The 26,309-nt window shown below is 45.5% G+C and overlaps 1 protein-coding gene across 1 annotated transcript; it reads left to right on the plus strand.

Moving 5' to 3' along the window:
* Nucleotides 1–24,372: 24,372 nt before the first annotated feature.
* On the plus strand, nucleotides 24,373–24,932 carry LOC100558822 (tubulin-specific chaperone A-like). Its single transcript, XM_062962590.1, has one exon. It carries the CDS (start codon nucleotides 24,422–24,424, stop codon nucleotides 24,746–24,748), a length of 327 nt encoding a protein of 108 aa, XP_062818660.1. The 5' UTR covers nucleotides 24,373–24,421; the 3' UTR covers nucleotides 24,749–24,932.
* Nucleotides 24,933–26,309: the final 1,377 nt, after the last annotated feature.

Consider the following 26,309-nt stretch of genomic DNA (forward strand, 5'->3'; position numbering starts at 1 on the left):
ACAATCTCTCATCCATGCCTCTACGTTCATACAACAAAAAGAAAAGAAATATAAAATCCTAATTAGAGGGAGATGAATAATTGTTTTTATCCAATTGCTGCCAGTTAGAAGGCTAAGCTCCGTCAGGGGAAAACCTTTATCCTTTACCTTAACTACCACCAATACTTCAGTACTTTATTTCCCATACCACCATACTTCGCCACAGCAACACGTGGCCGGGCACAGCTAGTATATATATAAAATGGTAATGAAATTTCGGCCTAGGAAAAAACAACAAAACTACACATCCCAGAAACACTAAATTTGGCAGCACAACCCCTCATCCATGCCTCTACGTTCATTTTATTTAATTTATTTATTTACAACATTTATATCCCGCCCTTCTCACCCGAAGGGACTCAGGGCGGCGTACAAATTGGCAACAATTCAATGCCTGCACATAATTAAAACAGCAATGAAAATCCAATAAAACAATTAAAACAATATAAAAATATAAAACATATGATTAAAATCCATTCCTCCAAAATCCTCGTGCTGTAGCCGTAAATCAGTCCGGGGTCGTCTTTTATCATTTAATCTTTGAAAGCCTGGGCACATAGCCATGTTTTCTAAAACTCAGAAGGGTTGGGGCGTGCCATATTTCTCTGGGGAGGGTGTTCCACAGCCGGGGAGCCACCACCAAGAAGGCCCTGTCCCTCGTCCCCACCAGCCGTGCCTGTGAGGCAGGCGGGACCGAGAGCAGGGCCTCACCAGATGACCTTAGGGATCTTCCTGGCTCATAGGAGGAGATACGTTCGGACAAGTAGATTGGGCCAGAACCGTTTAGGGCTTTATAGGTCAAGACCAGCACTTTGAATTGGGCTCGGTAGCATATCGGCAGCCAGTGGAGCTGGCTTAACAAAGGGGTGGTATGCTCCCTGTAAGCTGCCCCAGTTATTAATCTGGCTGCCGCCCGTTGTACTAGTTGGAGCTTCCGGGCCGTCTTCAAAGGCAACCCCACGTAGAGAGCGTTGCAGTAGTCCAAACGAGCTGTAACCAGAGCGTAGACCACCGTGGCCAAGTCAGACCTCCCAAGGAACGCAGCTGGCGCACAAGTCTTAGTTGTGCGAAGGCTCCCCTGGCCACCGCTGAGACTTGGGGTTCCAGGCTCCATGATGAGTCCAGGATCAGCCCCAGACTGTGAACCTGTGTCTTCAGGGGGAGTGCGACCCCGTCCAGCACAGGCTGTAACCCTATTCCCTGTTCGGCCCTACGACTGACCAGGAGGACCTCTGTCTTGTCTGGATTCAGTTTCAATCTGTTCACCCTCATCCAGTCCGATACAGCGGCCAGACACCGGTTCAGGACCTGGACAGCCTCCTTAGTGACAGGTGGGAAGGAGTGACAGAGCTGGACATCATCTGCGTACAGATGACACCTCACCCCGAAACTCCGGATGATCTCTCCCAGTGGCTTCATGTAGATGTTGAACAACATGGGGGACAGTACTGAACCCTGCGGGACCCCACAAGTCAATGGTTGTGGGGCCGAGCGTGCGTCCCCCAATGACACCATCTGGGAATGACCCTCCAGGAAGGACCGGAGCCACTGCAGAACAGTACCTCCGAGACCCATCCCAGCGAGGCGTCCCAGAAGGATACCATGATCGACGGTATCGAAGGCCGCTGAGAGGTCCAGCAGAACCAGCAGGGACACACTCCCCCGATCCAGTTCCCGGCGTAGATCATCGACTAAGGTGACCAAGGCTGTCTAGGTACCATGCCCCGGCCTGAAGCCAGACTGTGCCGGATCCAGAAAATCGGTATCTACCAAGAATGCCTGGAATGTGCAGCCACCACACGTCCCATGACCTTGCCCAAAAAGGGGAGATTGGAAATAGGCTGAAAGTTCTCCAATTGAGTGGGGTCTAGTGATGGCTTCTTCAACAGCGGTTTGATCACAGCTAATTTCAGGCTCGCTGGAAATATGCCTTCCCGCAGGGAGGCATTCACCACCACCTTCACCCACTCGGCCAATCCCCCTCTGGCTTCTCTCACCAGCCAGGATGGGCAGGGGTCTAGGATGCATGTGGTAGCCCTCACCTCTCCAAGCAATTTGTCCACGTCCTCAGGCTGAACCAATTGAAATGAATCCATCAAAATAGGACAAGCAGGTGCTCGTGTTACATCTTCGGAGACTGCCGTTAATATGGTGTCAAAGCCAGAACGGATCAAAGCGACTTTGTCCACAAAGAACCGAGCAAATGCTTCACAGCGGGCTGCTGAGTTGTCAGGTATCCCGTCTTGAAGGACGGGATATAACAAACCTCTGACAACTCAGAACAGCTCCGCCGGACGGTTCTTTGCCAACGCAATATTAGCTGCAAAGAAAACGTTCTTTGCAGCATCTATTGCCGTGGCATATGCCCTAAGATAGGAACACAGCCGTGTTCGGTTTGGCCCACTCGGCCCTCTAGTTCCCTCTTCTTTCGCTTCATCGCTGCCAACTCCTCAGTAAACCAAGGAGATGGTTTAGCTCGGGTACTCGAGAGGGGACGTTCTGGAGCAATTGTGTCTATTGCCCTAGCCGCCTCCTTGTTCCAGAGGGTGACCAGAGCATCGACAGAATCACCAGCTGAGGTGGCGGGGAATTCCCCAAGAGCCGTCAGGAATCCATCCGGATCCATAAGCCTCCTGGGGCGGACCATTTTAGGTCCTCCACCCCTGCGGAGGTTGGGGGGTGCAATGAGTCTAAACCTGATCAGGTGATGGTCGGTCCATGGCAACGGAGCGATGGTGAGCTCCTCCACACCGCCACCTTCCTTCCATCCCTGGCAGAAAACCAAGTCAAGTGTGTGCCCCGCTCTGTAGGTAGGGCCAGATACTAATTGGGACAGCCCCATGGTTGCCATGGCGGCCATGAAGTCCTGAGCCGCACCGGAGGGAGTGGCCTCGGCATGGATATTGAAGTCCCCCAGCACAATGAGCCGTTGGGACTCCAAAGCCAGGCCTGAGACCACCCCAGCTAGCTCAGGCAGGGAGACTGTAGTGCAGCGGGGTGGTCGGTACACTAGCAGAATCCCTAAACTGTCCCGGCTCCCTACCCTCAGATGAGCACACTCAAACAAGGTAGACTGCGGGATGGGGCACCAGGTCAGAGTGATGGACTCCTTGTAGACCACTGCAAACCCTCCTCCCCTCCCTCCAGATCTTGGTTGGTGCTGCATGGTATATCCTGGTGGACAAAGCTGGGTAAGGTTAACTCCCCCAGCCTCGTCCAACCAGGTCTCAGTTATGCATTCATACAACAAAAAGAAAAGAAAAATAAAGTCCTAATTAGAAGGAGAGAAATAATTGTTTTTATCCATTCCTGCCAGTTAGAAAGCTAAGCTCCGCCCACTTGGTATCCTAGCAACCCACTCAGCCCAGGGGACAGGCAGAGTTAGGCCTCACCTAGGCCTCTTCCACACTGCCTATAAAATACAGATTATCTGATTTGAACTGGATTATATGGCAGTGTAGACTCAAGGCCCTTCTACACAGCTATATAACTCATTTATAATCTTATATTATAATCAGCGCTGAGCTGCTGAACTTCTGGACCGAAAGGTCGCAGGCTGGAATTGGGGGAGCGGAGAGAGCCCCCACGGTTAGCCCCAGCTTCTGTCAACCCTAAAGTTCAAAAACATGCAAATGAGAGTACATGAATAGGTACTGCTCCGGCGGGAAGGTACCAGCGCTCCATACAGTTATGCCACATGACCTTGGAGGTGTGTACAGACAACGCCGGCTCTTCGGCTTAGAAATGGAGATGAGCACCAACCCCCAGAGTCAGACACGACTGGACCTTTACCCTTTACCTTAACTATCACCAATTCCTCAATACTTTATTTCCTATACCACCATGCTTTGCCACAGCAACGCGTGGCCGGGCACAGCTAGTCCCCTAATAAAAATTTCCCTGCTGTTCTAATTCGCACATTGTTGTTGTGTCCTCAATTCTTTTACAACGTATACACTTAAGACCCCGGAGGCGCAGTGGGTTAAACCACTGAGCTGCTGAACTTGCTGATCAAATGGTCAGTGGTTCAAATCTGGGGAATGGGGTGAGCTCCTGCTGTTAGCTCCAGCTTCTGCCAACCTAGCAGTTCGGAAACATGGAAATGTGAGTAGATCAATAGGTACTGCTTCGTTGGGAAGGTAACGATGCTCAATGCAGTCACGCTGGCAAATGGCCCTGGAGGTGTCTACAGACAATGACAGCTCTTCAGCTTAAAAAGTGAGATAAGCACCAACCCCCAGACCCGGACACGACTAGACTTAACGTCCTGCAGCTGCTGGAAATTTAGTTTACACTTAGGGCCCTTCAGACAGGCCCTATATCCCAGGATCAGATCCCAGGATTTCTGTTTATCCTAGATTACCTGGCAGTGGAGACTCATATAATCCAGTTTACTGCAGAAAAACTGGGATCAAATCCTGGGATATATATATAGGGCCTGTTTGGAAGGGCCCCAAGTTTAACTCTGCAGGTTGAGTGGAAAGAAAAGCCTCTCCTACACTGCCATATAAATAAATGAATAAATCTTGCCAACCAGAAGGTTGACATTTCAAAGCCCGTGTCAACGTAAGCTCCTGACATTTAGCTCAGCTTCTGCCTACCTAGCAGTTCAAAAACAAATATGAGTAGATAAATAGGAACTGCATTAAAGTGGGGAGATATTTAGGCTCGGCATTTCGATAAGCAAAAGGAGGAAGTTTACGAACAAAGAATGCTCTTTGACAGGGAGATGGAGCAACAGCACCCCTGGTGGCCGGAACCATGCACAGCCTTCAAAGATGCCGAAAGATGAGAAAGCCTATATATACCTCTATCTGTTGCCTGTCTTGTCATTGTTATAATAACCATTGAATGTTTGCCGTGTATGTGTTCTGTGATCTGCCCTGAGTCCCCTTCGCGGTGGAATATAAATACTTTAAATAAATAAATACATACATATATGGCAGTGTGGACTCAAACAGTTCAGTTCAAAGCAGACACTGCGGGATTTTCTGCCTTAATATTCTGAGTTATATGGCTGTGTGAAATGGCCCTCTTCTAACACCCCCCCCATCACTTTTGATTATCCGCTGTGCGGACTGGGGATAATGGGAAGTGCAACCCAACGGCGCTCCATGCAGTCATGCCGGCCACATGACCTTGGAGGTGTCTACAGACAACGCCAGCTCTTCGGCTTACCGGTAGAAACGGAGATGAGCACCAACCCCCAGAGTCAGACATGACTGGAGTTAACGTCAGGGGAAACCTTTACCTTTACCTAATCCAACAGCACTTGTGGCTCTAAAATTGGGGAACGGTTAAAGGATATTTCAAAGTCAGATGTCATATCCACAAGCCTTGCATCTAAAGGCCCTTCCACACAGCCATATAACCCAGAATATCAACAATATATGCTTTGAACTGACCTATCTGAGTCCATATTGTAGGCCAATGCATCTGGGGACACCAGGTTGAGAACAACTTCTATATGCCAACTCCCATCAGTTCTAGTATTGATGTCTAATGATGAGCAATACAGGAGTTAGAGGTCCAGATTCAGCCCATGGACCCTCAGTTTGATGCATGTCACTTAGGCCCTCAAAGGGGTTGGCCTGTGAAGGTCAGCTTGATGTGCATGCAGGACAGAATTGGCACCGCCAGAGGAACAGACCTGCTCTCCTCCCTGCGCTTAAGCCATAAAACATTCCCTCCTCTCCTTTCCTTGCTGGGCAACCAGCCAGGGTCTGCATTTAGCTGTAAAACTGTGGTAAAGCATGCCAGGGGAGCGGCCTGCTCCCCACCCTACGCAGAAGAGTCATCGAAAGTTCTCAGCACATTGTCCCCATTTCGGTACACCGAGGCCCACGCAAGTGACGGCAACACGCGATGCCCTTGCCGGGTTGTGCCCTTGGAAAGTGGCACTTCTCGGTCCTTGCAGTTTTGAAAACTTCTTGGTGAAACTGAGATTACAACTCCAAGACCCTTCCAGCCAGTTCAGCCAATGGGCAGACTGGGGTTTTGGACCTTATAGTCCAAAAAAGAAAGAAAACACACCCATCTCTGTGGTCTTGCGCAGAGTTGGCAGATTTGAAGAGGCGTTCCCCATTGATCCTAATCAGAACTGGGAAATATTGTATTTTTGGGCCAACAAAAATCCAGATTATCCGCTTTGAATTGGATTATATGGCAGTGTAAACAAGGCATGGACAAATTTGGGTCCTTCAGTTTTTTTGGACTTCAACTCCCACAATTCCTGGCCTCAGGCCCTTTCCTTTCTCCCCTCGAGCCCAACCAAGAAGCCATGCAGTCATCCCTTTGACACCTAGGCCAACTTGGGCCCTCTTTCCGAGTGTTTTGGACTTCAACTCCCACAATTCCTGGCCTCAGGCCCCTTCCTTCCCCTCCTCGAGCCCAACCAAGAAGCCATGAAGTCATCCCTTTGACACCTAGGCCAACTTGGGCCCTCTATCTGGGTGTTTTGGACTTCAACTCCCACAATTCCTGGCCTCAGGCCTTTTCCTTTCCCTCCTCGAGCCCAACCAAGAAGCCATGAAGTCATCCCTTTGACACCTAGGCCAACTTGGGCCCGCTCTCCGTGTGTTTTGGACTTCCACAATTCCTGGCCTCAGGCCCCTTCCTTTCCCCGCTCGAGCCCAACCAAGAAGCCATGAAGTCATCCCTTTGACACCTAGGCCAACTTGGACCCTCTTTCCGGGTGTTTTGGACTTCAACTCCCACAATTCCTGGCCTCTGGTCCCTTCCTTTCCCCCCTTGAGCCCAACCAAGAAGCCATGAAGTCATCCCTTTGACACCTAGGCCAACTTGGGCCCTCTCTCTGGGTGTTTTGGACTTCAACTCCCACAATTCCTGGCCTCTGATCCCTTCCTTTCCCCCCTCGAGCCCAACCAAGAAGCCATGAAGTCATCCCTTTGACACCTAGGCCAACTTGGGCCCTCTCTCCGGGTGTTTTGGACTTCAACTCCCACAATTCCTGGCCTCTGGTCCCTTCCTTTCCCTCCTCGAGCCCAACCAAGAAGCCATGAAGTCATCCCTTTGACACCTAGGCCAACTTGGACCCTCTCTCTGGGTGTTTTGGACTTCAACTCCCACAATTCCTGGCCTCTGGTCCCTTCCTTTCCCTCCTCGAGCCCAACCAAGAAGCCATGAAGTCATCCCTTTGACACCTAGGCCAACTTGGGCCCTCTCTCCGTGTGTTTTGGACTTCAACTCCCACAATTCCTGGCCTCTGATTCCTTCCTTTCCCCCCTCGAGCCCAACCAAGAAGCCATGAAGTCATCCCTTTGACACCTAGGCCAACTTGGACCTCTCTCCGGGTGTTTTGGACTTCAACTCCCACAATTCCTGGCCTCTGATCCCTTCCTTTCCCCCCTCGAGCCCAACCAAGAAGCCATGAAGTCATCCCTTTGACACCTAGGCCAAGTTGGGCCCTCTCTCCGTGTGTTTTGGACTTCAACTCCCACAATTCCTGGCCTCTGATCCCTTCCTTTCCCCCCTCGAGCCCAACCAAGAAGCCATGAAGTCATCCCTTTGACACCTAGGCCAACTTGGGCCCTCTCTCCGTGTGTTTTGGACTTCAACTCCCACAATTCCTGGCCTCTGATCCCTTCCTTTCCCCCCTCGAGCCCAACCAAGAAGCCATGAAGTCATCCCTTTGACACCTAGGCCAACTTGGGCCCTCTCTCCGGGTGTTTTGGACTTCAACTCCCACAATTCCTGGCCTCTGATCCCTTCCTTTCCCCCCTCGAGCCCAACCAAGAAGCCATGAAGTCATCCCTTTGACACCTAGGCCAACTTGGGCCCTCTCTCCGTGTGTTTTGGACTTCAACTCCCACAATTCCTGGCCTCTGATCCCTTCCTTTCCCCCCTCGAGCCCAACCAAGAAGCCATGAAGTCATCCCTTTGACACCTAGGCCAACTTGGGCCCTCTCTCCGGGTGTTTTGGACTTCAACTCCCACAATTCCTGGCCTCTGGTCCCTTCCTTTCCCCCCTTGAGCCCAACCAAGAAGCCATGAAGTCATCCCTTTGACACCTAGGCCAACTTGGACCCTCTCTCCGGGTGTTTTGGACTTCAACTCCCACAATTCCTGGCCTCTGATCCCTTCCTTTCCCCCCTCGAGCCCAACCAAGAAGCCATGAAGTCATCCCTTTGACACCTAGGCCAACTTGGACCCTCTCTCCGGGTGTTTTGGACTTCAACTCCCACAATTCCTGGCCTCTGGTCCCTTCCTTTCCCTCCTCGAGCCCAACCAAGAAGCCATGAAGTCATCCCTTTGACACCTAGGCCAACTTGGGCCCTCTCTCTGGGTGTTTTGGACTTCAACTCCCACAATTCCTGGCCTCTGGTCCCTTCCTTTCCCTCCTCGAGCCCAACCAAGAAGCCATGAAGTCATCCCTTTGACACCTAGGCCAACTTGGGCCCTCTCTCCGTGTGTTTTGGACTTCAACTCCCACAATTCCTGGCCTCTGATTCCTTCCTTTCCCCCCTCGAGCCCAACCAAGAAGCCATGAAGTCATCCCTTTGACACCTAGGCCAACTTGGACCTCTCTCCGGGTGTTTTGGACTTCAACTCCCACAATTCCTGGCCTCTGATCCCTTCCTTTCCCCCCTCGAGCCCAACCAAGAAGCCATGAAGTCATCCCTTTGACACCTAGGCCAAGTTGGGCCCTCTCTCCGTGTGTTTTGGACTTCAACTCCCACAATTCCTGGCCTCTGATCCCTTCCTTTCCCCCCTCGAGCCCAACCAAGAAGCCATGAAGTCATCCCTTTGACACCTAGGCCAACTTGGGCCCTCTCTCCGTGTGTTTTGGACTTCAACTCCCACAATTCCTGGCCTCTGATCCCTTCCTTTCCCCCCTCGAGCCCAACCAAGAAGCCATGAAGTCATCCCTTTGACACCTAGGCCAACTTGGGCCCTCTCTCCGGGTGTTTTGGACTTCAACTCCCACAATTCCTGGCCTCTGATCCCTTCCTTTCCCCCCTCGAGCCCAACCAAGAAGCCATGAAGTCATCCCTTTGACACCTAGGCCAACTTGGGCCCTCTCTCCGTGTGTTTTGGACTTCAACTCCCACAATTCCTGGCCTCTGATCCCTTCCTTTCTCCCCTCGAGCCCAACCAAGAAGCCATGAAGTCATCCCTTTGACACCTAGGCCAACTTGGGCCCTCTCTCCGGGTGTTTTGGACTTCAACTCCCACAATTCCTGGCCTCTGGTCCCTTCCTTTCCCCCCTTGAGCCCAACCAAGAAGCCATGAAGTCATCCCTTTGACACCTAGGCCAACTTGGACCCTCTCTCCGGGTGTTTTGGACTTCAACTCCCACAATTCCTGGCCTCTGATCCCTTCCTTTCCCCCCTCGAGCCCAACCAAGAAGCCATGAAGTCATCCCTTTGACACCTAGGCCAACTTGGGCCCTCTCTCTGGGTGTTTTGGACTTCAACTCCCACAATTCCTGGCCTCTGGTCCCTTCCTTTCCCCCCTTGAGCCCAACCAAGAAGCCATGAAGTCATCCCTTTGACACCTAGGCCAACTTGGACCCTCTCTCCGGGTGTTTTGGACTTCAACTCCCACAATTCCTGGCCTCTGGTCCCTTCCTTTCCCCCCTTGAGCCCAACCAAGAAGCCATGAAGTCATCCCTTTGACACCTAGGCCAACTTGGACCCTCTCTCCGGGTGTTTTGGACTTCAACTCCCACAATTCCTGGCCTCTGGTCCCTTCCTTTCCCCCCTTGAGCCCAACCAAGAAGCCATGAAGTCATCCCTTTGACACCTAGGCCAACTTGGGCCCTCTCTCCGTGTGTTTTGGACTACAACTCCCACAATTCCTGGCCTCTGATCCCTTCCTTTCCCCCCTCGAGCCCAACCAAGAAGCCATGAAGTCATCCCTTTGACACCTAGGCCAACTTGGGCCCTCTCTCCGGGTGTTTTGGACTTCAACTCCCACAATTCCTGGCCTCTGGTCCCTTCCTTTCCCCCCTTGAGCCCAACCAAGAAGCCATGAAGTCATCCCTTTGACACCTAGGCCAACTTGGACCCTCTCTCCGGGTGTTTTGGACTTCAACTCCCACAATTCCTGGCCTCTGGTCCCTTCCTTTCCCCCCTTGAGCCCAACCAAGAAGCCATGAAGTCATCCCTTTGACACCTAGGCCAACTTGGGCCCTCTCTCCGTGTGTTTTGGACTTCAACTCCCACAATTCCTGGCCTCTGGTCCCTTCCTTTCCCCCCTTGAGCCCAACCAAGAAGCCATGAAGTCATCCCTTTGACACCTAGGCCAACTTGGGCCCTCTCTCCGTGTGTTTTGGACTTCAACTCCCACAATTCCTGGCCTCAGGCCCCTTCCTTTTCCCCCTCAGCCGCTTAAGCGGCTGAGGGGGAAAAGGAAAGGGCCTGAGGCCAGGAATTGTAGGAGTTGAAGTCCAAAACACCCGCATGGCCCAAGTTTGCCCATGCCTGCTCTAAAATATATTTTTCTACTTGTGCATATCCTGGTTGTTTCATTCCACACATATTTTTAGTCATGAACCAAAAGTTGAACTACTTTCCCGTTTTGTCTCCGGCATCCTTCCTTCCCCCTGGTGCAAATGTTCTGACAAAGTAACACAAAGCACACCTGTATTTGCAAAGCGTGTACTTTTACCACCGAGCGACGGTGGCTCCTTTGCATCCGGCATGCTCTTGAAGGCATTTTGCTGTTCGGATCTTTATGGAGCACGGTGCACACTGCTTCCTCCGCCGCCCCAAGGGCTTGCACTCAGCGCATGCCTAGGGGTACTGAGCTCGAGATGCTGGAGTTTCTGAAAACCAAAGCCTCGGAGGGTCTGTGCTGGGAGGAGGATTCTTCCTCTGGTAAAGTCGGCACTGACGCAAATTCACACCAGGAGGGATTTTCTATTATTATTATTTTTCAAAAATTCTTTCAAAAGAGTGGGGGGCTTGTGACAGCAAAAGGAGGAGGGACCCATTAAGGAATTAGCACTCAAGAGCTGTCAAAGGCCCCCCCCCCTTTTCTTAATGAGACAGCTCAATTAACCGCCTGGAGGAAGCCAGGCATGAAATACAGGGGGGCCGCCCCCCACCCACCCACCCACCCTTCCCATGTCTCTGCTGACGGCTTAATTGCCCCCTCCTCTTTTTCCCAGACATCCTCTGTCATTTGCACAAGCCCCTCATTATGGTCGGGTTGGTACATGGTGAAAAGCTCTTCCACACAATTCCATGTTCCACACACACACACACACCAGTTTCTTATCTTCTCCATCTCCCTTTCTGTTTTGCTTCTCATAAAATCCTAGACTTAGAAGAGACCCCAAGGACCATCTAGGCCAGGGATCCTCAAACTTTTGAAGCAGAGGGCCGGTTCACAATCCTTCAGACTGTTCAGGGGCCAAATTATCATTTGAAAAAAAAATACGAACAAATTCCTACCCTGTTTCCCCGAAAATAAGACAGTGTCTTATATTAATTTTTGCTCCCAAAGATGCGCTAGGTCTTATTTTCAGGGGATGTCTTATTTTTTCCACAAAGATGAATTCACATTTATGGTTGAATTTTTTAAAAATGATAATTTATTATCTACCGTACAGTAGTTGTCATCACAAACCAGCGTAACCAAACTGTGAATCCTTTCAAGAATTTCTATATTATATTTTATTGCTATACTGTTTTTAAATTACTGTTTTAAGTTGCTGTTTGTATGTAAATTTAAGTTGTTGTTGGGCTTGTTCCTGTGTAAGCTGCCCTGAGTCCCTTCTGGGAGATGGAGGTGGGATACAAGAATAAAGTTATATTATTATTATTATTATTATTATTATTATTATTATTATTTCTTGTTACTACCTTTATTTCCCTGTACAATGATCTATGGTATGTACATTTACCGATCCTGCATGCTTCAAAACAAAAACTTTACTAGGTCTTACTTTCGGGGGAGGCCTTATATTTAGCAATTCAGCAAAACCTCTACTAGGTCTTATTTTCTGGGGATGTCTTATTTTCGGGGAAACAGGGTATGCACGCTGCATATGTCATATTTGTAGTGCAATACAACAATAACAATTAAATATCAATACAATATTTAAAAATGAAAACAATTTTAACCAACATAAACCTATCAGGATTTCAATGGAAAGTGTGGGCCTGCTACTGGCCAATGAGATAGTCAAGTTAATTATGATTGTTGTTGTTGTGTGTCTTCAAGTCATTTGGGCGAGCCTAAGTCTAAAATTATTTATTTATTTATTTATTAACTTTATTTACTATATTTATATCCCACCCTTCTCAGCCCAAAGGGGACTCAGAGCAGCTGTATGTACAAACAATATATTATATTATTAGCATAGCACAATATTAGTATTATATATTACTATATTGAACTATACCACTATAAGGTAAAGGTAAAGGTTTCCCCTGACGTTAAGTCCAGTCGTGTCCGACTCTGGGGGTTGGTGCTCATCTCCATTTCTAAGCCGAAGAGCCGGCGTTGTCCATAGACATCTCCAAGGTCATGTGGCCGGCATGACTGCATGGAGCGTCGTTACCTTCCCGCCAGAGCAGTACCTATTGGTCTACTCACATTTGCATGTTTTCGAACTGCTAGGTTGGCAGGAACTGGGGCTAACAGTGGGCGCTCACTCCGCTCCTGGGATTTGAACCTGGGACCTTTTGGTCCGCACTATACTGTAATATTATACGTAATATATAATTAATATTATTATATGGTATTATTATTAGTATTATATTGTATAATATTATAATATTTTTATCAATATTATATGTATATACAATATATTATATTATTAAAACGGATATAAAATATTATTATAAAATTGAGGGCGGGGGCCAGGTAAATGACCCTGGAGGGCTGCATCCGTCCCCCGGGCCTTAGTTTGGGGACCCCTGCTCAAGGCAGACAGAACTCAACTCCTAAGCAGACAGATCCAAACTGAACTCAGAACTGAACTAATGCAAAAAATATGCACACACACTTGTGTCTGGATATTCCCTAGTTCCAGCCACACATCAAGTTCATCACAGCTTCTTGGTAATTAACTCTTTCCAGACTATAGTACACTCTGGATGATGCAATCAGTTGCAATACAGGCAAGACACAAATTGCATTTAAACACTATCAATACACAAATCCCACATTAACACATCCTTTATATGAAAATCCAAAATGCTCCAAAATAGTCCGCATGGGTGGCTGAGATGTGGGCATCTTTGTGTTCCGATGGCTCACATATGTTATGTTCCCTCCATCACCGCAGGACCGATACCTGCAGTTTCATTGACCTACGTCTCTGACTTATTTATTTATTTTTGGTAAATAATTTTTATTTCTTCTAAGTATGGATACAGCGAAAGTAGGTGAACAAAATGTGAATAATAAAGAATATTGCCAGAGGAGGCAGAAAAAGAGCGAAGAAAGGAAGAGAAGAAGAAGGGGGGGAAAGAAAAAAAGAAAAAAAAGGGCAGTTTGACTTCCATCTGTGCTTTGAACCCTTCTTTCGTTTTCCTTTGGATTTTCTGTCATTTTCTCTAGCCTCCTTTCCATTGGTTCATATTCTATATATAAGACAGATCTATCATGAAATCCATTCTTCTTTTTCTCAGAAATTTTATAATATTTGTCCAGTGAGTTTTGTTTTCCCCTTCTCTTATTTTTGTGTGTGTCAGAATGTCCATTTGAATGATATCTGATATTTTATTTAGCCAATCTTCCGATTTTGGGGGTTCTTTTCCTTTCCAAACTCTTGCTAAGGTCAATCTGGCCGCGGTGCTAATGTGGAATAGTATTCTTACTAGGATTCACAAACCCAACATTAAACAAAAATGATGATAGAATATGTATTTATTATATATTTAGTATATTTATGGGGACCCCTTGATGGTGCAGCGGATTAAAGCGCTGACCTGCTGAACTTGTGGACCGAAAGGTCGCAGGTTCGAATCTGGGAAGCGGAGTGAGCACCCGCTGTTAGCTCCTGCTTCTGCCAACTTAGCAGTTCGAAAATTTGCAAATGTGAGTAGAATAGGTTGGCAGAAGCTGGAGCTGACAGCGGGAGCTCACTCTGCTCCCCGGATTCAAACTACCAACCTTTCAGTCAGCAAATCCAGCAGCTCAGCAGTTTAATCCGCTGCACCACCGGGGGCTCCTATATGAGCAATAACAGGTTCCAAATTCCCTTTCCTTCTCCTCTTCCTCTCCCACCTTTTCCTCAGTTTGGGACAAATTACAACACTTAAAATGGGATGTATTAAAAATTCACAGTATACAAAGCTTGTCCACGCTATTTCCAATTTCTACGTATGGTTGTAAAAACTGGACAGTGAAGAAAATTTGAGATGTGATGCTGGCAGAGATGCCAAAAAAGACCAATAAAATAGATCCACCAGCAAATCCAAGAACTCTCCCAAGAAGCCAAGACTGACTACATGGAAGACGTTGTACTCATGAGAGCTTAGGACTTGTTGGGGGAAAAAAAGGCAATAAATGCTTGGTAAAATGGAAAGCAGCAGGAAAGGAGTAAAACTGTATTACAGGTGGATTCATTCAATCCAGGAAGATCCAAGTCAAGCAAAGGATCTTGGAGGCCATCATCCAGAGGGGTCTCCAAGAGCTGAAGTTGACTTGATGTTCATCCTGTCAAATGAACACAGTTGGGCATCAATTCAATTACCACAGTTACATAAAAGGGAGTCCTGGGATATATAGTTTGATAGTTCAGCACTCTTTGGCAGAGAAGGCTAAATATCCCGTGAACCTACAGTTCCTGTGATTCTGTAGCATTGAGCCACAGCCATTAAAGTGGCATTGAACCACATTCATTCTGCAGTATAGATGCAATCTTAGAAGGTACAAGTACTCTCATGTTGCCCCCCTTCCAAAGAAACTACAAATCCCAGGATGCTATAGCATTGAGCTGGGGCAGTTAAAGTGGTGTCAAATTGCATTAATGAATAGTGGAAATCCACTATAATGCTGGTTTGAGTAACATCCACTTTTGGACTACAAGTTATAAGTAAAGAAGTTGTTTTCAACCTGTGGGTCTCCAGAGGTTTTGGTCTTCAACTCTCAGAAATCCTAACAGCTAGTAAACTGGCTGGGATTTCTGGAAGCTGTAGGCCAAAACACCTGGGGATCCACAGGTTGAGAACCACTGCTGTATAGCTTCGATTGTTAGCTGCTTTCAGACTCGTCGTAAGAGAGAGAAATAATAATAATAATAATAATAATAATAATAATAATAATAATAATAATTGTGCAGTTTTCTGGCATTTTATATTTCTGCCACTTCTGTGATTGTTCACTTGTATTTTGATTCCGTAGCCCACTTGTTGATGGATGTCCAGAATCAGCAGCATCCACCGCGGTCCTTTTTATCCTGGGCGACGACCGAGCCAGTATAGACTTTGTTTGGGTTTGATTCTCCATAATGCTAATGAGTTAGGTGCTCTTAGTTCTACTCCTCAGAATCAGAATCCAGAGTCAGAATCCAGACTGACAAAGTTCTGGAACACAACACACCAGACATCACAGTTGTGGAAAGGAAAAAGGTTTTGATCATTGATGTTGCCATCCCAGGTGACAGTCGTATTGACGAAAAACAACAGGAAAAACTCAGCCGCTATTAGGACCTCAAGACTGAACTGCAAAGACTCTGGCAGAAACCAGTGCAGGTGGTCCCGGTGGTGATGGGTACACTGGGTGCTGTGCCAAAAGATCTCAGCCGGCATTTGGAAACAATATACATTGACAAAATTACGATTGGCCAACTGCAAAAGGCCACCCTACTGGGATCTGCGCGCATCATCCGAAAATACATCACACAGTCCTAGACACTTGGGAAGTGTTCGACTTGTGATTTTGTGATATGAAATCCAGCATATCTATCTTGTTTGCTGTGTCATAATAAAATAATAATACTACTACTAATAATAATAATGTAATAATATACATAATAAAAGTGAAAGTATGTATGTATGTGTGTGTCTGGGGTCCACTTACACAGACAAGCTCCTACTGCCACAAATAGCTATGGCTCCCATTACTCAGGAGACACCAATGGCCCTCTCTCCAGTGTCATTGCAGGTTGTAGCGAGCACTGTAAACATGTACAACCCCTGCCAATGTCCTCCACAAACACCATCCTGCCCACCACCCAAATAAAGCCTTTCCTACTGGGACAATTTTATCCTAGATTTTCTGTTTTTCCTCACCCACAGAGATGCCAGTGTTTCTTACTCTTTCTATTGGCGTGGAATGTGCATGATCCCCCCGACTGCCTCTCCCAGAACCCTTCCCTAATATTTTCTATGGTACCCAGCAAACAAGGAATTGAACAGCAATCGAACATACTAAAGAGGTTTGAGGAGAATTCACCTTGATTTATAGGAGTTGCAGGTCCTTGGGTCTATAGTTCACCTGCAATCTAAGAGCACTCTGAATTCCACCAACAATGGACCTGGAACTAACTTGCACACAGAAACCCCATGACCAACAAAAAATACTGAAGGACTTTGGATGGATTTATAGGAATTGTATTTCACCCACACCCAAAGCACACTATAAACCCAAACAATGATGGATCTGGACCAAACTTGGCATGCATACCCAATATGCCCACATTTGAATACTGGTGGGTTTTGAGTGGAATTGGCCAGGACATTTTGGAGTTGTAGGGATTTATAGTTCACCTGCAATCAATGAGCACTCTGAACTCCACCAAAAATGCAATTGGACCAGACTTGGCACAAAGAGTCCCCATGACCAGCAAAAAATACTGGAGGTCTTTGGAGGAAATTCACCTTGATCTGGGGGAGTTGTAATTCACCTACATCCAGAGAGCACTGTGCACTCAAACACCAATGGATCTGGACCAAACTTGGCACACAAAAACCCCATGACTACACCTACTGAGGGGTTTGAGGGGACTGACTCACCATAGTGGGAGTTGTAGTTCACCCTACTGCCAGAGAACACACTGAACCCCACCCATGATACATCTAGAGCAGGGGTCCCCAAACTAAGGCCCGGGGGCCAGATGCGGCCCTCCAAGGTCATTTACCTGGCCCCTGTCCTAAACTTTAGACTTAGGGTTGACCTAAGTCTTCCTGGTCTTTGGAGGTCTCTTTGCTTACTTATAGCCTTATGAGATCATCTAGTTGGTCTTTGGAGATCTCTTTGCTTAGCTACAGCCGTATGAGACCATCTAGATGGCTTTTGGAGGTCACTTTCATTACCTATGGTCATATGAGACCATCTAGATGGCCTTTGAGAGTGCCTTTACTTACCTATGGTTTTATGAGATAATCTTGATGGTCTTTGGGGGCCACTTTCCTTACCTATGGTCTTATGAGTCCATCTAGATGGTCTTTGGGGGCCACTTTCCTTACCTATGGTTTTATGAGATAATCTTGATGGTCTTTGGAGATCACTTTCCTTACCTATGGTCCTATGAGACCATCTAGATGGTCTTTGGGGGTCTCTTTGCTTACCTATGTTCTTATGAGATCGTCCCAAACTAAGGCCTATGGGCCGGATGCGGTCCCCCAAGGTAATTGACCTGGCCTCTGTCCTAAACTTTAGACTTAGGGTTGAACTAAGTCTGAAATGACTTGAAGGCATACAACAACAACAATCCTGATTTTGGACTATTTCATCCTAGTCCGGCCCCCCAACAGTCTGAGGGACTGTGAATTGGCCCTCCACTTAAAAAGTTTGAGAACCCCTGATCTAGAGCATATCTGCCTAACATAATGAGCTTTAAGTACAGATGGAATTTTTTTGGGTTAACCTGGCATGATGTCAGTTGTAGTTAATCCACAACCTTATGCATTTTGTACAATTAAAACTTTTTTTCAAATAACCCAGGCAACACAGGGTACCCAAGCTAGTAATTTAAACAAAAAAGCGAACCAAGGCCCATCTACACTGTCATATAATTCTATGGTCAGTGGTGACACATATAGTGTAGTTTAACTGCACTGTAACGCATGATGAGTCTACACTGCAGTTTCAAAATGCATTATATGGCAGTGTGCATGGGGCATCTCCACTGGCCGTCCTTTTTCGAAAACCCAAGGAGTTGGGCTCAGTCTCTGCCGGGATCAATGGCTCTGCACCCGCCGCCGACAGTGTTTGCAACCAAGCAGCAAGCACTCCCGACAAGAGACGGCTCTCCTTTGCCCTCCCCCAGCTTAAATGGTGATTTATGAATGTTGCCTGCCACAACAACCCAAGTGTCCCTGGAGAAATCACTAGAGTGAATTAGACTCCCCCCTCCCGTCTTCATGGCCCCCCTGCCCTGGCAATGTAGCCCACAATCTAATGTCATCCAGGGGATTAATTAGTGACTGTTGATTAAATCCAACCTTAACCCCTTTCTTGCCGGGATCAAACCGAGCACAACTTTGGCCAAGCCTCCCTCCTTCCCACCGGTCTGTCCTTATTGCTCTTTTGTCTTTTGTGTGCGCTCCTTCTGCCGTTCTTTTCCTGGCATGGGGGGGGGGCACCTAGAATGAATGCTGTTTGACACCACTTGAAGTGCTACGGCTCAACGCTATGGGATTGTGGGAGTTGTAGTTTGGTAGGTACCACACAGAGAAGGCTAAAGGCTGTGCAGTTGCAACTCCCAGTATTCTCTTCTGCTGTGAAAGCATGGGAATGGTTGTTTTACCACTTGAACTGCTATGGCTCAGTGCTATAGCATCCTGGGATTTGTAGTATTGTGTCCTTTGGGAGAGCAGCTGCAATGAATCACTGCAATGAATCACTCTGACCAGGAAGTCATGAGTTCGAGGCCCGCTCGGAGCCTATGTTTGTCTTGTCTTTGTTCTATATTAAAAGGCATTGAATGTTTGCCTATATGTGTAATGTGATCCACCCTGAGTCCCCTTCGGAGTGAGAAGAGCGGAATATAAATGCTGTAAATAAATAAATCTCTATATATAAAAGGGTAATGGAATCACGGCACCGGACAAAACAACTAAACTAAATGCCCCACAACCTCGAAAATTGACAGCACAACCTCTCATCCATGCCTCTACGTTCATACAACAAAAAGAAAAGAAAAATGAAGTCCTAACCACAGCAACGCGTGGCTGGGCACAGCTAGTAAATAAATAAAACAACCATTCCTATGCTTTCACAGCAGAATGGAATCTTGGGAGTTGCAACTTTGTAAAGCCTTTAGCATTCTTTGTGCAGGTACCTACCAAAGTACGAATCCCACAATCCTTTTTACATTTTATTTATAGTTTTAGTGTATACATAAAAAGTGGGAAAACATGTTTAGAAGGATAGAAAAGAATGAGTCGATAAAAGTAGAAGAAGAAGAAAAAAACCACACCCAACATGAACATCTTTCCACTTCCAGATCCTCTGCATCTTCTATCTATATAAAAGAGTGATGGCATCAGGGCAGCGGACAAAACAACAAAACTACAGGCCCCCCAACCTCGAAATTTGACAACACAACCCATCATCCACGGCTCTAGGTTGATACAACAAAAAGAAAAGAAAAATAAAGTCCTAATTAGAGGTAGAGGAATAATTGTTTTTATCCAATTGCTGCCAGTTACAAGGCTAAGTTCCACCCACTTGGTCTCCTAGCAACCTACTCAGCCCAGGGGACAGGCACAAGAGTTTGGAGAGACCCCTAAGGGCCATCCAGCCCAACCCTTTCTACTATGCAGCAGGACACAATCCAAGCATTCACAACATATGGACAACGTATAAATACTATACAATACTACACAGGGACATAGACCCCCTCTACCCTCACCACTTTCACAGTACACAAACAACCAAATGCATACTAAACATAAAGACAACCATACAACAGACATTCAATACCACCACTACCTCAACAAGTTCTCACCAACACCACCAGACAACGCCACAGCAACGCGTGGCCGGGCACAGCTAGTTACATTATATATCTTTCTTTTAAACATTCAATATTTCTCAGCAAGCAACCGTATATGACCTGAACCCTAGGAATTCCCATGAGCGTAAATCATATAAGCTCAATATTCCTTCTTGACAAATATTGTCTCAGTTTGTTCCAATCGGTCCATTGTCTTGGTGAAATGTTCTGTGATATCTTTTGTGTTAATAAATCCATATTTTTAATGTCAATTAATTTCAACATCCATTTTTCTATTGTGGGAATTTCTTGCATTTTCCATACTTTGGCTCTGCATATCCTGGCAGCTGTTACCATATATATGAAAAGTTTTTCCGTGTTGGAGTCCATTTGAAAGTCTACCATACCTAAAAGAAAGTACTAAAGACCTGTAAACCTACAACTCCATAGCAATGAGCTATGAAAATAAAATGCAATAAATAAATAAATCAAAGTGATATCAAATGATTTCAATTCAACAACAATTAATTATTATTATTATTATTATTATTATTATTATTATTATTATTATTATTATTATTATACACTCTAGGATGTCTCAGGCCCCTTATATGGCCCCAGCTACACTGCCATATAAAATCCAGATATGTTTTGAACTGGATTATATGGCAGTGTAGACTCATTTAGAATAAGAGTTTAGGTTCTAAATGCTCCACTGAGGCCCCTTCTTCATTGCCATATAATCCGGATTATCAAAGCAAAACACACCACATTATCTGCTTTGAACCGGATTATACGAGTCTACACTGCCATATAATCCAGTTCAAAGCAGATATTCTTCATTTTATATGTCAGCAGTGTAGAAGGGGCCCCAGAATGAAGGTCTAGGATTGCAAACACCTTAAAAAAAACTTGATCCTGGATTCCCCCAGGCAGGAAGCAGCCAGGCTTTGAAGCTGCAAGGCCATTCAATGCTAATCAAGGTGGCCAACTGCAACATTCACACTTGACACAAACAGGCAAGAGCTCTTTCTCCCACCCTGGACATTCCATAGATATATAAACCCCACTTGCCTAGTTTCCAACAGACCTCACAACCTCTGAGGATGCCTGCCATAGATGTGAGTGAAATGTCAGGAGAGAATGCTTTCGGAACATGGCCAAATAGCCTGGAAAACTCACAGCAACTCAATCCTGTATATGTTTTAAATGCTAATGTTTATGAGCAACATGTATTTAAAGATCAAGGAGGAAACCTTCTCAGTTTGGGGTCAGTGGATTTGTTTTGTAGTCATCACAGCTGGGTTCTTAGGCAGTGTTTGTATTTTGTGTTTACATCCCTTCGGAAAACACTCCTCAAGCTTGTTGGAAATAGCAACCTCCCAATCCTTTCAATATTCGTTTATTAATGTATATATTTGCTAACCTGTATTCTATGTGTATGTTGATTTGCCAGTTTAACTGTACCTCATTGGTGTGGGAGGAGTTATAGACATGTGACGTACTGAGCATGTTTAGACTCAGGACTCCATTTTGTATTCAGTCTGCTTTACACCTCAGTGGAAGTGGGTGCCTGTTGCTTTTTGAACTTCAGTAGAGAAGTATGACTTACGGATTTCAGTGAGTACAACTATACCTAAATACTATGGACTATTGATTAAAAATGATACCCTGTGTACTCAACACACAGAGAACTACATCCTATCTATGTCCGAACTTTAATAAGAAATGTGCCTGTATGGTGAATTAATACAAGATGTTTGTGAGTAAACAAGCTATGTTATTTTCAAAGAAGACTTTGTTTTTTTATCTCTGAGTTCATATTTTAAACTAAGAGGTTTCAAGGGAGTGTATATCTTTTTGGGTTACAATTGCAACTACAATTACAACTTCAAAGAAACAACTATCCTCTGCTAACCAAATTATTTTTGTAGTGGCATGCCTTTGTCTTTGGCAGTTCAAAGACATGGTTCTTTAGTTTAACAACTGAGTCATCTGTGTGCCATTACATCAATCATTATTCTTTAAAGGGTTAGCTTCTAACAAGGCCATGCTTTTCTTGACTAGTGGTTTTCAAAAGGTGGTCTCCACATGTTCATGGAGAGTCACTGTTGCCAAGCGGATATGACATCATTTTTCCTTTTCAATAGGGTTATGATTGCAATTTGTTTCCAAAGCGATATGTGCCCAGAGACTGGGTGCAGTTATTTCCAATAAAGAAGGTCCATTGATTTTGTTGTATACGTCCCTGTTATTCCAACTGACCCCTGTCTGATACTCCATATGCCTTACATCCTTGCTTCCTTGGCGGGCGGTCTCTGCCGCAATGTAACCCAACCATCCTCCCTTGTTTATTGAGGGAAATTTAATTTACCCAACTCGTGTCTTGCTAAATAAATGAGAGCCTGCCTTGAGAAAACAAGTACAGAGGCATTTCCGGCCAAGAGAAGGGAGACGGATCAAAGCCTTGTCTAGGGTCAGACTTGGAACAGTTTTAGTTTTGGTGAGTTTCGAAACAGAGGGCAAGGAAACTGAGGTGGGAAATGTTTATTTCTCACAACAGTAGGCATTAGCATACCCATTGTTGCCTTTGAAACAGCCATTAAAGTGGTGTCAAACTGTATTCATCCTACAATGTAGATCAGGCATGGGCAAACTTTGGCCTTCCAGGTGTTTTGGACTTCAACTCTCACCATTCCCAACAGCCGGTGTCTGATGTAGATGCATCCTCAGTCAATAATCTTCTAGAATTGGGAACCAGTGTACAGAAAGATGGAAGAGTGAGCCAAATGGGATAAAAATACTTCACTTCGGCAGAAAAAATGGAATGCAAAGATACAGAATGGGGGACAGCAGTGTGTGCGAAAAAGACCTTGGAGTCCTCGTGGACAACAAGTTAAACATGAGCCAACAATGTGATGCATCAGCTAAAAAAGCCAATGGGATTTTGGCCTGCATAAATAGGGGTATAGCGTCTAGATCCAGGGAAGTTATGCTCCCCCTCTATTCTGCCTTGGTCAGACCACACCTGGCATCACACTGTGTCCAATTCTGGGCACCACAGTTGAAGGGAGATGTTGACAAGCTGGAATGTGTCCAGAGGAGGGCGACTAAAATGATTAAGGGTCTGGAGAACAAGCCCTATGAGGAGCGGCTTAAAGAACTGGGCATGTTTAGCCTGCAGAAGAGAAGGCTGAGAGGAGACATGATAGCCATGTACAAATATGTGAGGGGAAGTCATAGGGAGGAGGGAGGGAGCTTGTTTTCTGCTGCCCTGCAGACTAGGACGCGGAACAATGGCTTCAAACTACCCTGTTTCCCCGAAAATAAGACAGTGTCTTATATTAATTTTTGCTCCCAAAGATGCGCTAGGTCTTATTTTCAGGGAATGTCTTATTTTTCCCATAAAGAAGAATTCACATTTATGGTTGAATGTTTAAAAAATGAAAATGTATTATTGACTGTACCAGGGGTCCCCAAACTAAGGCCCAGGGGCCGGATGTGGCCCACCGAAGCCATTTATCCGGCCCCCACGGCACAAGGGCTGAAGGGGGTTAGGCTAAATGACCCAAGGGTGGGTTCTCTTCTTCTCTTACAACCATTATTATTATTATTATTATTATTATTATTATTATTATTATTAACATTAAGGCTGGGTGGCCATCTGTCAGGGGTGCTTTGCTTGTGCTTTTGGTCCGCAGAGGCAGAAGGGGGTTGGACAAAATGGCCCAAGGGGTCTCTTCCAACCCTCATTATTATTATTATTATTATTATTATTATTATTATTATTATTATTATATATTAACATTAAGGCTGGGTGGCCATCTGTCAGGGGTGCTTTGCTTGTGCTTTCGGTGCACAAAGGCAGAAGAGGATTGGACTCAATGGCCCAAAGGGTCTCTTCCAACCCTCTTTTTTATTATTATTGCTGTTGTTGTTGTTGTTGTTGTTGTTATTATTATTATTATTATTATTATTATTATTGCTCGGTGGCCAACTATAGTCCGGCCCTCCAATGGTCCGAAGGATTGTGAACTGGCCCCCTGTTTAAAAAGTTTGGGGACCCCTGTACTGTACAGTAGTTGTCATCACAAACCAGCATAACCAAACTCTGAATCCTTTCAAGAATTTCTATATTATATTTTATTGTTATACTGTTTTAAATTTCTGTTCGTATGTAAATTTAAGTTGTGGTTGGGCTTGTCCCTGTGTAAGCTGCCCTGAGTCCCTTCTGGGAGATGGAGGTGGGATACAAGAATAAAGTTATTATATTATTAATATTATTATTATTATTTCTTGTTACTACCTTTATTTCCATGTACAACAAACAATTTACTGATCTTGCATACTTCCAAACAAAGACTTTGCTAGGTCTTACTTTCGGGGGAGGCCTTATATTTAGCAATTCAGCAAAACCTCTACTAGGTCTTATGTTCTGGGGATGTCTTATTTTCAGAGAAACAGGGTACAGGAAATTCCACCTGAACATCTTCCGTTACTGCCTCTTAACCCCGCGCCATGGCAGACCCTCGCGTCAGACAGATCAAAATCAAAACGGGCGTAGTGAAACGTTTGGCAAAGGAAAGGGTTATGTATGAAAAAGAAGCAAAACAGCAGGAAGAAAAGATTGAAAAAATGAAAACTGAAGATCCTGATGACTATTCAATAAAAAAGCAGATTGAAGTCTTGCAGGTATCTCGAATGATGATTCCAGATTGCCAATGCAGATTAGAAGCTGCACGGGCCGATCTTGCTCAACTATTAGAAAATGAAAAGGAATTGGAAGAAACTGACGAATATAAAGATGCATTCTCAGTACTGGAGTCAATAAAGTTAGATGCCTAGATTGTGTTTACACTACTTTATGTTTGCCTTTGGTATTGGGTCCATTTGCCACTCTTTACTAATATTTGGCCATTGCTGTATTTGTGTAGTATTTACGTATGATGATGTGCTAAAACTATTTTTTATTCAATTTAAACTAATTTAGCCTAATCTTTCTTTGAAATTTTTCGAAACACCTGAACATCAGGAAGAACTTCCTCACTGTGAGGGCTGTTCGGCAGTGGAACTCTCTGCCCCGGACTGTGGAGGAGGCTCCTTCTTTGGAAGCTTTTAAGCAGAGGCTGGATGGCCATCTGTCGGGGGTGCTTTGAATGCGATTTCCTGCTTCTTAGCGGGGGGTTGGACTGGATGGCCCATGAGGTCTCTTCCAACTCTACTATTCTATGATTCTAAATATGATCAAATAAAGGCATGCTGGAACAAGGAGAAGCTTGTGGTGAACATCCTGGGGTCTCCAAAGGGTCTGCCTTCTCCTTCATTCATGCACCAGCCGAGAGGATCGAGGTCTTGTGGTTTTGGGCATAGCTTGCAAGGGGTTAACGCCTTCCTTCCATTCACGCCCCAGTGTTCTCCACTCACCCACTATATTTCTTCCTGCTCCTACTTCTCCCCCTTTCCTTTCTGCTGCTCCCAAGCTCTGATCATTAATCAAGGCCGCTCTGGGAGATGGGGGCAGAGAGAGCTTGCCGGAATTGGAAAAGCAGTGGCTGCTGCTGCTATTGCTACAGCAGCGGAGGAATGCCTTTGCCCAGCTTGGGGCTACTGTTTTGCAGATGTGTTAAAATAGGGGTTAAAAAGAAGAAGAAAGGAAGGAGATGGCTTCCATGTTGTCAGAGGAGGGGGGGAAGGCATGGGCAGAGATTAAAAGAAGGGAGGCATTGCCCCCCTGGATCCACAATCTGATGCAGAAACAGAATCACAGAATCGTAGTGTTAGGATAGCTGTTTGGGCAATAGAGCAAAAGTACAATACTGTATATACAAACATTGATAGTTTTATGCAGGGGTCCCCAAACTTTTTAAACAGAGGGCCACTTCACGGTCCCTCAGACCGTTGGAGAGCTGGACTATAGTTTTTTAAAAAAACTATGAACAAATTCCCATGCACACTGCACATATCTTATTTTGAAGTAAAAAAAAGAAAAGGGAACAAATACAGTCTCAATCTTCTATTATAGATATAAAAGAGTGATGGCATCATGGCGACCCACAAAACAACAAAACTACAGGCCCCCCAACCTCGAAATTTGACAACACAACCCATCATCCATGCCTCTAGGTTGATACAACAAAAAGAAAAGAAAAATAAAGTCCTAATTAGAGAGAGAGGAATAATTGCTTTTATCCAATTGCTGCCAGTTAGAAGGCTAAGCTCCTCTAACTTGGTCTCCTAGCAACCCAATAAAAAATAATAAAAAACACTAAAACATTAATACAATAAAATACTATAATAACAGAAAATAACTAAAAATAATACAAGAAAATAATAAAATATAATAAAAATATAACTTACAATAAAATTAATAAAAAATGCAAATAACGTCAAATAAAAATTACACAAC

Source organism: Anolis carolinensis, unplaced genomic scaffold (assembly GCF_035594765.1).
Source record: "Anolis carolinensis isolate JA03-04 unplaced genomic scaffold, rAnoCar3.1.pri scaffold_10, whole genome shotgun sequence".
Taxonomy (NCBI): Eukaryota; Metazoa; Chordata; class Lepidosauria; order Squamata; family Dactyloidae; genus Anolis; species Anolis carolinensis.